The sequence below is a fragment of the Nicotiana attenuata genome, chromosome 11, assembly GCF_001879085.1.
Source record: "Nicotiana attenuata strain UT chromosome 11, NIATTr2, whole genome shotgun sequence".
NCBI lineage: Eukaryota > Viridiplantae > Streptophyta > Magnoliopsida > Solanales > Solanaceae > Nicotiana > Nicotiana attenuata.
Window position 1 is genome coordinate 1,614,468 of NC_031999.1, and position 11,759 is coordinate 1,626,226.

General features: G+C 35.7%; 3 protein-coding genes across 4 annotated transcripts; 1 reads left to right on the forward strand and 2 right to left on the reverse strand.

Annotated features, from left to right (window-relative positions):
• LOC109234645 lies at positions 880 to 5,158 on the reverse strand. The gene is made up of 3 exons (XM_019400714.1): positions 5,146 to 5,158; positions 2,991 to 4,423; positions 880 to 2,895 (listed from the first exon to the last, which is right to left on the reverse strand). The coding sequence occupies exons 1-3, from the start codon at positions 5,156 to 5,158 to the stop codon at positions 2,671 to 2,673; spliced, it is 1,671 nt and encodes a 556-aa protein (XP_019256259.1). The 3' UTR covers positions 880 to 2,670.
• On the reverse strand, positions 6,023 to 8,355 carry LOC109234015. Of its 2 annotated transcripts, XM_019399833.1 has the most exons (3): positions 8,178 to 8,355; positions 6,618 to 6,820; positions 6,308 to 6,397 (listed from the first exon to the last, which is right to left on the reverse strand). In XM_019399833.1, the coding sequence occupies exons 1-3, from the start codon at positions 8,215 to 8,217 to the stop codon at positions 6,395 to 6,397; spliced, it is 246 nt and encodes an 81-aa protein (XP_019255378.1). In that variant the 5' UTR covers positions 8,218 to 8,355; the 3' UTR covers positions 6,308 to 6,394. The 2 variants fall into 2 exon arrangements, with proteins under 2 accessions (XP_019255377.1, XP_019255378.1); XM_019399832.1 differs by having other exon boundaries at positions 6,023 to 6,820.
• LOC109234945 (transcription repressor OFP14) lies at positions 10,112 to 11,610 on the forward strand. The gene is made up of 2 exons (XM_019400982.1): positions 10,112 to 10,672; positions 11,024 to 11,610. The coding sequence occupies exons 1-2, from the start codon at positions 10,275 to 10,277 to the stop codon at positions 11,514 to 11,516; spliced, it is 891 nt and encodes a 296-aa protein (XP_019256527.1). The 5' UTR covers positions 10,112 to 10,274; the 3' UTR covers positions 11,517 to 11,610.

Genomic DNA, 11,759 nt, shown 5'->3' on the forward strand with positions numbered 1-11,759 from the left:
AGTGCCTAGCTCCTGCTGCACGGCTCTCCAGAACCGCGATGTAAACTGAGTACCCCTGNTTTTGTGTGCTCTAGTGCAAAGCAGATACGAGATGCACTCCAGACTGCTCATGAAGGAACAAACTAGGTGAAGAGATCATAGATTGAGCTACTTATGAGGAACTATGAGCTTTTCTCCACGAAGGAGTCTGATCCCATCCAAGATATGATGACTAGGTTCACTATAATAACCAATAAACTGAAATCACATGGAAAAATGTTTACCTTAGAAGAGTTGGTTAGCAAAGTTCCACCAATACCACCTAATACCTTATTCGAACTTGTACCAATCCTTAAAACATCTAAAACAACACCGGAAGTCCGATTAAATCAAAGATTCAAGCCTAAGAACTTCAAATTCCAACAAAACACACTTTCGATCAAAAACCTAACCAAACCTCGCCCGAATGACCTGAAATTTTGCACACACATCCCAAATGACATGACGGAGCTACTGCAACTTCCGGAATTCCAATCCGACCCTCGGATCAAAAACTCACTATCGGACCGGAAACTTCAAAAATTCAAACTTCGGCATTTCAAGCCTAAATGAGCTACGAGCCTCCAAAATACATTCCGAACACGCTCCCAACCCCAAAATAACCTAACGGAGCTAACGGAACCATCGGATTTCCATTCCGAGGTCGTCTTCACACTGTTCCGATTACGGACCATTTTTCAACTCTTAAGCTCTCATTTAGGGACTAAGTGTCCCAAAACACTCCAAATCCCAACACCGAACGTCCCGGCAAACCAAAATAGCAGAAATGAACTTAGGGAAAGCAGTTAATGGGGGATCGGGGCGTAAATTCCAAAAACGACCGGCCGGGTCGTTACATGTGCCTAGTACACACCTCCTTTGACCAGGTCTAAGCGTGTGTAATACAAACTGAACCAAGCGCGTGGACAGTATTTCAAGACAACTTCTATCTTTAATAAACGGTCAAAAACACATTCCAAGGACCCTTTTTAAAAGATTAAAAGGGCCTTAACCCATTTCTATTTATACTAGGACCCGATTTTCATCTTCTTCTTCCTCTTTGAAAGCTCTAAATTGAGGAAAATTTTATCTTCTTGAAGCCAAAATGTATTCCTCTTCTTGAAGCTCGAAGCCAATATTACAATCTTCTTCTATTTCTTCCTTCTCTTCTTGACATAAGGGTTAAATTTCTAGGGTTTGGGAAAATGCATAATCTGAGAAAATTTTGCTATTGTGGTGAAGAAGCTGTGGTAATACAGTCATGGAGTGTTGATAATCCGGGTCGTCGATTTTACGGATGTCCATTTTATGAGGTAAATATCAATTGTACTTTTATAATCGATTTTATAGTCTGTAATAATTTTTTTCTCTTCAATTTTTCAGAGGGACAGTCGATCAGCATGTAATTTCTTTATGTGGTTTGACCCCCCAACTCCAGAGCACTTGAAAGTGGTGATTTTGGGGCTACTGAAGAAGAAGAGGGCATTTGATGCAATGTTGAAGGAAAATAGAAACCAAAGAAATTGGAGGAGATTGTGTGTGCTGATTTTAATTACAATTGTGTTGAAGTTGATTGTGTTAGGTAGTTCTAAAGATTGTTATATAATGTAAGAAAATGAATGAAGTTTTTTGGTAGATTTTGTATCCCTTTGTTAGAAATGAATGAAATCTTTTGGCAATTGTTAATGTTGTTTTGTTTGAGTTTGTTGTTGTGTGAGTTGAATGCTTTTTTTTGGAAATTGTTAATGTTGTTTCGTTTGACTTTGTTGCTGTGTGAGCTGATAGTGCAGTTAAAACACACCTCAAATTGTTACTGATAAAACACTGAAACACAGTCAAATAGTGGCTGATATTCAGCTCAAATGCTGAAATTTTCCAGAAATAACAACATACCAAAATGACAGCACAAATGCTTAACGACATACCAAAATAACAGCATTCATACAACACTAAAGACACATCTGCCCAGAAATTATCAAACAACACTTTCATATATTTCATCATAGAGTAAAGGTGTTCATTACAGTCGCCTAATAGCAGCAGCCTGCCTTAACAAAAATATACGCTGCCCAATTTTACAGCATACCAAAATAACAGCATGCTGTCTTAACAAATAACAGCACTAACAGCAAACCTAAATAGCAGTTCCAAATTAACCTAACAGCAGTTCCAAAGGAAAATTACAGCAGTTCCAAAATAAACTAACAGTGACAATAACAGAATTCAGTGGTTGTTCTTGGATGGTTGGGCTGATGAACTTGCTTGACTTAAATTGGATTGAGATGCTCCAGTTCTGGAACGAGTTGCAGCAGTTCTTTCAAGTTGTCTTCTAGTAATGGTTGGTCTACCATTCCATTTTACACCATTCCAGAATATCTGCCGAGGACCTCTTTTCACCACCATGAGAGACCACTCTTGGCTTACCTCCACCAGACTGCCAAGAGAAAATGGCTGCCAAGAGGAGAAAATGGCTGCCAATAGGAAACTCCCTCAACTTTCCTATTCTCTCCATCATCTTCACTCTATTTCCTCCAACATTGTGATAATTGTCTTGTGCCGAGCAGCAAGTATCCAAGCATTAAATGTCTCGCACATATTGTTGTCAATTATATCACATTTCCTATCACAGTTGAAGTATGCTCTACACCAGGTTTACTTGTTATACCTCAAGAGGCTCTCACATATCCCATTCCCAAGCATATTCAAACTGTCCAGGTGAAAATTCAGTTCTGCCACACATGATGCTCTAGCACACCTCCAGAAGTTGTTTCTCCTCTCTAATCCTCTCCAATCTTTGGACCAGTTTGCTAATATATGTCTGGCACACCACCTATGTTCACTTTCAGGCAACACTTCTGATACAGCTTTAAGCAATCCCTTAAACATAAAAAGAATTGAATTAGTTGCCAACAGAAACAGAAATTAGAAAAAATAAATATTGACAGAAAACAGAAACAGAAGAATGTATTCACCTTTTGCATATCAGACATAATAGTAAGATCCCTTCCATCTTGAAGCTCTAAGTCATGAGTCACACACTTCAGAAACCATGTCCAAGTGAAACTGTTCTCAACCTCTACAATGGCCCAAGCTATAGGAAACATTTGATTATTTCCATCCTTTGAAACTGCTACAAGAAGTTGATCCTTACAGATGCCTTTCAGAAAACAACCATCAAGGCCAATTATCCTTCTGCAACCTTCAGACCATCCTTTTTTCATAGCATAGAAGCAAACATAAAATGAATTGAAGACAAGCTTGCCTTCACCTTGATCTTCTACCTTCACAACACAAGTTCTACCTGGATTTGTCTGTAACAGAATATCTCTATAATCATAGAGTCTCTTGAACTCAGCATGCACATCACCTATTATCTCCTTCAGAATTTTTGCTCTAGCTCTATGTAGAGTAGACCTACCAACATACATGTCCAGTTCATCCTTAATGAGTTTCTTTAGCTCCCAAACTTTCATATTTGGTTGACACACAATCTTATCCCTGTAATGCTTTGCTAGGTATCTGGAGTTGCAAAGCTTGTTTTTATTTGTTTTGTAACACTTGTGGACAGGACAATACCTTTTTACCTTAAAATTGTTGGATCTGCCATCTTTGCTTGCAGCCAAGATCCATGGACATTTTGGATGCATGCATCTTACCCTCACCCTACCAGGTTCATTAATATACTTTTCAATTTGAACTCCTTTCTGAATTGCATACTTACTAACAGCAAACCTAAATTGTTCAACACTCTTAAAAATCAGCCCCAACTCCCAGGTTATGTTCTTGACAGTTGGATCAAATATCAGGGCTTTCTTCCTCCTCTTGGCAGCCATTTTCTCCTTATGTTCTTCATCAAATTCATCTTCAGCATCTGAAGGAAAACTTTCAGCATCTGAAGACCCAAAGTAAGGCTCGTCTGTCCCTACTAAGCCTGTGTACCTATCTTGCTTGCTACCAGTTCTTAATTCATCAAAACCAATATCAACTCCTGCATCACCTAGGTTAATATCACCATTATCTTTTGGCCTTTCACTCCTTTTCCTCCTATACTTCCTCAGTTCATCCCTACACTCTACAAATTCTTCATGAACATCAGATCCATAATCCAAATCATCAGGAACATGTAAATCTACTCCATCACTCTCATCACTATCACTATTGTCAAAGTCTGAATCATTCTCATTGTCATCCTTACCTTCACTATTATCAAAGTCTGATTCACTATCTACTCCACTCTCTTGTTCTCTTGAAAGTGCAGGGGCAGGAGCAGGTTCAGGAGAAGGAGAAGGGGAAGGGGAAGGGGAAGGGGTAGGTTCATGAGCAGGGGCAGATTCAGATTCAGATTCACTATCTTCCTCTTCTTCTAAGACTGTTGCTATAAACNCATATTGGGCAGGTTCTCCCTCTGATAGAGGGTCCACTTCAGGTTATTGTATTTTAATTGGAGGCAACCTAATATCCTGGAAAAGTAAAAAGCAAGATATGGTGGCTAGGTCAAGCGCAGAGGCAGAATATCGGGCTATGGCATTGGCCACTTGCAAGCTTATATGGCTAAAGGGGAACTTCTACGGGAGTTAAAGATTGGAGGGGACAAGCCGATGAAATTGATTTTTGATATTATATATCGCTTCAAATCCAATATTTCATGAAAGAACGAAGCATATTGAAGTAGATTGTCACTTCATTCGACAAAAGATTGAGTTTGGGTGCATTGTTACGCTGATTTTAAAAGACATTATCTGCAAACAAATAAGGGACAAATAAATGGACTTTCCACATGCAACAATTGAAAATAAAGAAGGGAATAAAGAACTACAGATGAAATACAAAAGTGGAGACAAAGACAAGAGCATATCACATTGTTCAAAGCAATGCTATTACAATAATCAGTTAAACCCTAACTTTACACACGATTTGCAAACACAAGACAAATCTTTTTTATAAAAAAACTATCTGTAAAGGCAACAAGATGACAACTTCACAGTGATATCGACAATGACAAAAGATTCCCCTTTTAAAAAGTCTTTTAACCCTAAGCAAAATAGAAGAAATTTCAAAAAAAAACCTAGGTTCAACCCACCCACTACTAAAATAAACGGGTAATGCAAGGAGAAGAAAATTACTAACCTATTAACCGCATAAATCCACCGGAAACCCACGATGAAAGCGTAGCTTGAGATGGTCGCCGGAATCGCCTTTACAGTAGCTCCTTCTAGATGTATCGGATTTTGAGTACTGACTTGGGTAAGTTTGGTTTTAACGCCTTTTACCTTGTGGGTCGGGTAGGGTCAATTAGGTTCGGGTAGGGTCGGGTTATTTATTATAAGGTAATGGGTTAAAATTAAGTAAAGTCAAACGCGTGACATACACGGATGTCTTTTTAACAGGATCTGGTCAAAGGAGGTGGGTACCAGATACACTTTAGAAAGGTTTCTTGTGTAAGGTTATTATCGTCCACAGAAAGTGTGTAAGGGGGATTTGGGCCAAAGGTTGGGTGGTAAACTATTTATAAAGTGTAAAAGTTTGATTTCTTTACCACGGAAATTGCACTTGAAATGAATATCGAGCCTGAATCTCGTAAGAAACGTGTGATATATAGGAAATAACAAATTGATGCGATTGTTGATAATGAAATCTCAAAATCTTTCAAAGAGTACTTTAGAGTTGATTACTTTTATACATAATAGGCAAAGCTATTTTTTCACTTCAAAATAGATTTGAACAATTCGCAGCATATATTTGGCTTTAGGCCACAAAATAGATTTCAAATAAATAATAAAAGCTAAAAAATAGATTTCAAATAAATAAATAAAAAAAAAGAAATTAAGGCCCCTCATAAAGTTTGGCTTTAGGCCACAAAATCCGTCGGGCCGCCCCTGTGTTGAGCATATTTTAGTATGTTACATGATTATTCAATGATGCAGGGGAAGTCCTGAAACACAGATTTTGTTTGTACAAGGGAAAAGTTAAAAAGAGGAAGGAATAGTTTTGGTAAATGCTCAAGTTTGTAAAAGAAAACAGATCAAACTACAAACAACATGAGGTCTCATGCCATATTATACAAGCAAAAAGTTAGTGAATAAATGGTAAAAAGCAAATTCTCTTGAACTCCTCCTTCACCACCTTAAAAAGAATTAACAAAACTAGCTCTGTGGAAAGCATATGAGAGACAATTATATGAGAGACAGACCACATATGACAATGACCAAATAGAAACTGCAGTCTATGAAGAGTGCACGAATTGTCTGATAGAGAACCAAACCGTATTCCAATATCGTTAGAGCTCCATCCCAATTATGTCCGAAATCCTTCACACCTTGTCTGTCTTCGACCCTTTCTTCATCAGGAACTACTTCCTTGCGAATTATTCGTGCAATCACTATTGTCAAATCAGTTAGCAACAGTATATAAAGGGGCCTTGATGCAATGACGCTATTTGACCTTGCTATACTATGTGGGAGATGGGCATAAGACAAAACAACTAAAAACGAAATCATGACAGAACAAATGACTCGTTTATTCTCAGAGATCAAAATGCAAGAATTGATATCTCTAAGAGAAAATAAATGAAGGAAACCGTTGCGTTTTCTTGGAAGTACCTCGGCATCTTCTGATGCTTTAGCTACTGATGGCTTGATTAACAATGATTCTACTTCATTCTTAGTATGTGAAGCTGTAGCCCCTTTAGCTTCGACTTCTCCATCAGAATTTTGCACTTGAGATTCCACTCCTGCTCCTAAATCAGAACTATTTGGTTGAGAAAGTTGTTCCATCTCATAATCCTGCACACCTTCTAAGCTAGCTGCAAAACCAACAAATTCCACTAGATAAGACTATCATTTATTCAACATACATCCTACTCTTCTTGTAACTATAAGATCTTCTCCTAGCAATAATTTGGCGACACTAAGATATTTAATTGAAGTTGATAATAAACAGTTCACTATTTTCCAGCAATCCTTTATATTTTCAAGAATAAAACAAGGAACTTAATTAATGAGGACAAGTTGTACCCTGATATAAAGCAGTGCAAAATTGTATTTGAACCGCGTGTGACATGAAGAAACAAATACAGGAGAATAATGAATTAGAATCCTGCTATATTACACACAGGATGCTCGGCCAAGCTTAGGTAGGATGCGCTGATAAAACCCTTTCTACCTCTCAGTACCTCTCCATCTGCAATTCTTAGTAGTTGTAACTAAGTTGCTTCAGAATAGACAAACCAAAAATTATATAAGAACCAAAATAGTATCTCCAACCTTTATAGATAAAGGCACTCCATAAAAGCCAATCAAGACTCAATATCCATCCATTCATGAGTATTAAAAAATGAATCCCACGCTTAATGGAAAGAACTTAAGTAGGAGAGGAAGCGAGGTAGTGGTTTAAGAAGCGAAACGGAGCTCATTAAAGAGAAGATGATATGATTAAACCAACACAATACCACAAATTACTAATCAAATGAATAAAGCAGTATCACCAACCGTTTGCTAAAGATGCTCAAACTGAAGTAGCTAAGCATAATAACACACACCAATAAACAGACATATATTGAACTTAATCACCACTATTTTTCAATTTGGAAATTGAAATAAAAGCCCGAGCTTCCAATTAAAATGTAATGAAAAACTCTACACCGTTACCGCTTCTGAATTAGAAAGGTAACGTTTGGTAAGCTTCACGAAAATGAGCAATGAGATAACTCCTAAGCATGGGAAGCCACCATTTATTTTGCCTAAGTTGGACAATCAGCAAGCTTCTTAATCAGAAAAAGGTATAGAAACTCCTTGATCTTGAATTTTCGATAGTTTCCCCATTACAGAGAGAATGAGATTAATTTTTTTTTTTAAAAATGAAAAATAAAACAGAAGCGCAGTGACTTGGATATGATTAACCAATTTTATCTTTTTAAGCAAGCATAAATTCTTGATTGAGACTGGAGAATGTACATGAAGGGTTCTAACTCCTACAATTACACGTCATTACGAAAAGTTAAATTCTAATTACCAATGTCATGAGATACAATTGCACCAAATTACCTCTATTCAAACATAAAAATACCAAAAAAAAAAAGATGATCTTTTTATAATTCAGCAAAAGATAAGCAAATTTTCATGAAAACAAATTATGATCAGAGTGAAAAGAGAGTTAATTACCAGGTGATAAATGATCTAGGGCATCCGAACCTTTCTCCATTATATTTTTCCTTCTTTCTTGTTTTTCCACAATCTACCCACCTTTTTCTTCATCTCGATAACCCAATAGCCTCTGCTCCTTCAATCCTTAATACAAAATACACAAAAGTTTGTTGACGTGTATTGTTGTTTCTCTCTGCTTCGTGTCGTGTTCTCTGGTTATACCTCCTTTTAGACCAGTGTAGGCTAGTTTCAAATTGGGCCGTTTTCAAATGTTTTGTAAGTTGGGGGCCCAAGAAAGTGATCCGGCCTTTTAAGTTTGGGATCTTTACACAAATAGCCGGCCATATATTCTTTACTTTTTTTGGACATATATATAGATTATACATTAATTATACATATATAATACATAATTATACCTACACCGGCTATTTGGTGGTTGGGTAGTGGCTATTTGGGTTAATTTTTCTTTAAGTTTTTTACTGGGAAAATTATATTGTATAGCCGTTCCTAAAATTAATAGCGTGATAATGTATATACTGTATATAATTAATGTAGTAAATATACAGTAAGACCTCTCGATAACAATACTTCTTTATAACACTTCACTATAACAATCAAGTTTTCTTTGAAATCAATATTTCATGTTATGTCATAATATATGTTCTCTATAAATACTTCAATACAACAACTAAAAGATATTAGAACAAATGAAGTTATTATATAAAAGTTTAACTCATGTATGTATATTGACTAGAGGATAAATGTGTAGCTTCTTCTTTTTTACTTTCTTTGACTGTCCTTTTTGCAACTCTTCTTCTTCTTTTATTTTTTTATTCTTTCACTTCGACCCTGTAACTCCTTGCTTTACTTGTATTAAATAATTCTTAAGTAATTTGTATTTACGAATTTAGAGCTTCTCCATTGAGGTTTAAAAAAAATCAATTGTAAAAGTTAGCTCATGAAATAAGAATTACTTAAAATCAGAGCACAATGTTAAGCAATTCACATTTCTATCTCTCACTTAATAGTCTTTTTCCGAATGTTCTTTGACCAAATTAGTTTTTCGTGCATCATCCAAATATTATCATACTAGTAATATATAGCGGCTTAATTTGCTCATTTCTAAAATAGGGTAGTAACTCAAACAATTTAAATAATTTAAAGTTTATATTCCCCTATATTCATGATCCGCAACTAATTAACGCTGATTTGTTAATGTAAGTGACAAAAGAAGAAGTCAAATTAATTTAATGTGAGAACATGCCGTGTAGCAAAGATTATTCGTCCCTGTTAGTTAATTACTGCATACATAAATGCCAAGGAAGTTTCTTTTAATTTGCAAAACAGAAACTCTAAGGGCACGTTTGGTATGAGGGATAAGGAATAATTAATTCCAGAACTAAATTTAAGAAGAGTTTATCCCATGAAATAGGATTGTAGTATTTTTTGTCCTCATAGAAAGGTAAAATAACTAATTTTGGGATAACTTCTTTCCAACCAAACGACCCCTACGGTCTTTGAGGTAACGGGTACAAATCAAGTGAAAGCTAATTTTACTTGTACCTATCTATTTTTTCTTGTTTAAAGTTACTTGTAATCATGTTATATTATATTTGAGTATTTGCATTTCATTAGCTAAAATTTTGGAATAAAAGAAAATACACACACTCAGCAATTTCAAAGATACTTTATAATTTCAAAGAATCTTGACTAGTATTTGTCGAATAGTAGGACTTAATGAAATTAAATAAAATAGAAAATTGAGATTTAATGCACTGTAAAACTTATCTTCCCCACCATCTCCAAAAGAACATAAACAAAGACAAAACCTTAATAGAGTACGTTTCTTCGTAATTAATAACCATCCATTAATTACTTCATTAATCAGAACAATTAAATATCCTTAAACCGTTTCATCTTTGGCATTTATTTATTCATTCCTTTTCCTTTTTTTAGACAAACCATTGATTTCAGCACTCAGTGTTCCTAAACCTATTAATTTATCTTGTAAAAATAAAAGCACAAGCTAACCCATCCTCATATTTACAAATCTAGCTTCTATTAATTAAGTTACACACAAAGCAGAGAAAGTGCAAAAATAGAGACATTAACATAATGCCTAAGCAACTCCAAAAATCTCTTTCATATTACCTCTCAAAAATCAAACATAAACCCACCCCACAACCTTCTAATTCTTCCGCCAATAAGACTCTCTCATCTTCCACTAGCTGGTTGCTCCGCGGCTGTAGACACCCCAAAACGCCGTCATTCTCAGCCGTTGATCAAAAAGAAAAGCAAGCACAAGCCAAAGATGACGCTGCTACACTTGCAGATATAGATCGTTTCCTCTTTGAGAACTTCAAATCCTTTTATTCCAAAGATGACGATAGTGAAGTTGAAGCCAATACTAGCAGTAAACCTAATAACAACAACAAAGCCAAGAAAGAAGATAATATTGCTGCAAACAAAGAAGAAAATGAAGGAGCTTCGAAATCTTTGTTCGAGTCCCCAAGGTATATACATTTGCATCTAAAAGCTTTTACTATTTCCTCCAATCCATAATAAGTGACTTTTTAACTTTTGACATAATTCTTAAGAAAATACTAACTCCTAGAGAAAAAAAATGTAATCATTGAATTACTCTACAAAGTCATGTATTATGGACCGGAGAGAGTATTAGATAAAGCATATCTTCTAGTAATTATATTTTCAACAAATTTTCTGGCTCTTTCTTTTAGGCCAGAAACATGAAAATTCTTTTCAATAATAAGTGACAGTGAAATTTGAATGACCTGCTTTTGTACCTTCTTCAACTGTCTATCAGAAAAAACGCATTTTTAATTACTTAATCATATTTTCAACAGATATGTCGTACCTCCATCAAATATTAGCGGATCTCGTCGATTTTTTGTGGCACGTGGTTCGTCAAGTTCCCTAATTGAAGAAGCTCGGACAAGCATGACAGTTTCAGACGACACTGGATCAACCTCAGCTACGACAAATACTACTTCAAATGATTCATTGGCAATTAGTACCTCAGATGGTTCAAAGGAAACACTGAATGCAGACGATTTTATTACAGTCGTAACGTATTCTCCGAGTCCATACGATGATTTCAGGCAATCGATGCAAGAGATGATGGAGGCAAGGTTGAATGATCAAGGCAAAATCAACTGGGAATTTATGGAAGAGCTATTGTTTTGTTATTTTAATTTGAACGATAAGAAATCGTATAAGTATATACTTAGTGCGTTTGTGGATTTGATAGTTGTTTTGCGTGAAAACGCCGGCAGAGTACCGGTGATATCACGGAATGGTAGATCATTGGGTGGGGAATTAAACCAGGGGAAAACGTAACGTAAGATAGTAGTTCCATGTTTAATTTATAGTAATTAGTAATCAATGTATTGACGAGGGAAGCGCAAGAAATTGTTCCTTTTGTTGCTTCACATGCAAATATCAATATATTTATTTTCATCGTGTCACTTTATTTAAGATTGAAGTTAAATCCTTTGTTCATGCATGGGTTTAGGTTAAATTTTATACACTGTCACTACAAAAAGAAATTCTATTGTATCACCTAATAAATGGAATTAGTAA

Bases quoted from the DNA above. Each gene is read 5' to 3' on its own strand.
- LOC109234015 (XM_019399832.1), bottom strand. From the start codon at position 8,217: ATGGAGAAAGGTTCGGATGCCCTAGATCATTTATCACCTG. The intron at 6,821-8,177 runs GTAATTAACTCT...TTGGTTTTGCAG, and splicing joins CCTAGATCATTTATCACCTG to CTAGCTTAGAAGGTGTGCAG.
- LOC109234945 (XM_019400982.1), top strand. From the start codon at position 10,275: ATGCCTAAGCAACTCCAAAAATCTCTTTCATATTACCTCTCAAAAATC. The intron at 10,673-11,023 runs GTATATACATTT...TATTTTCAACAG, and splicing joins TCTTTGTTCGAGTCCCCAAG to ATATGTCGTACCTCCATCAA.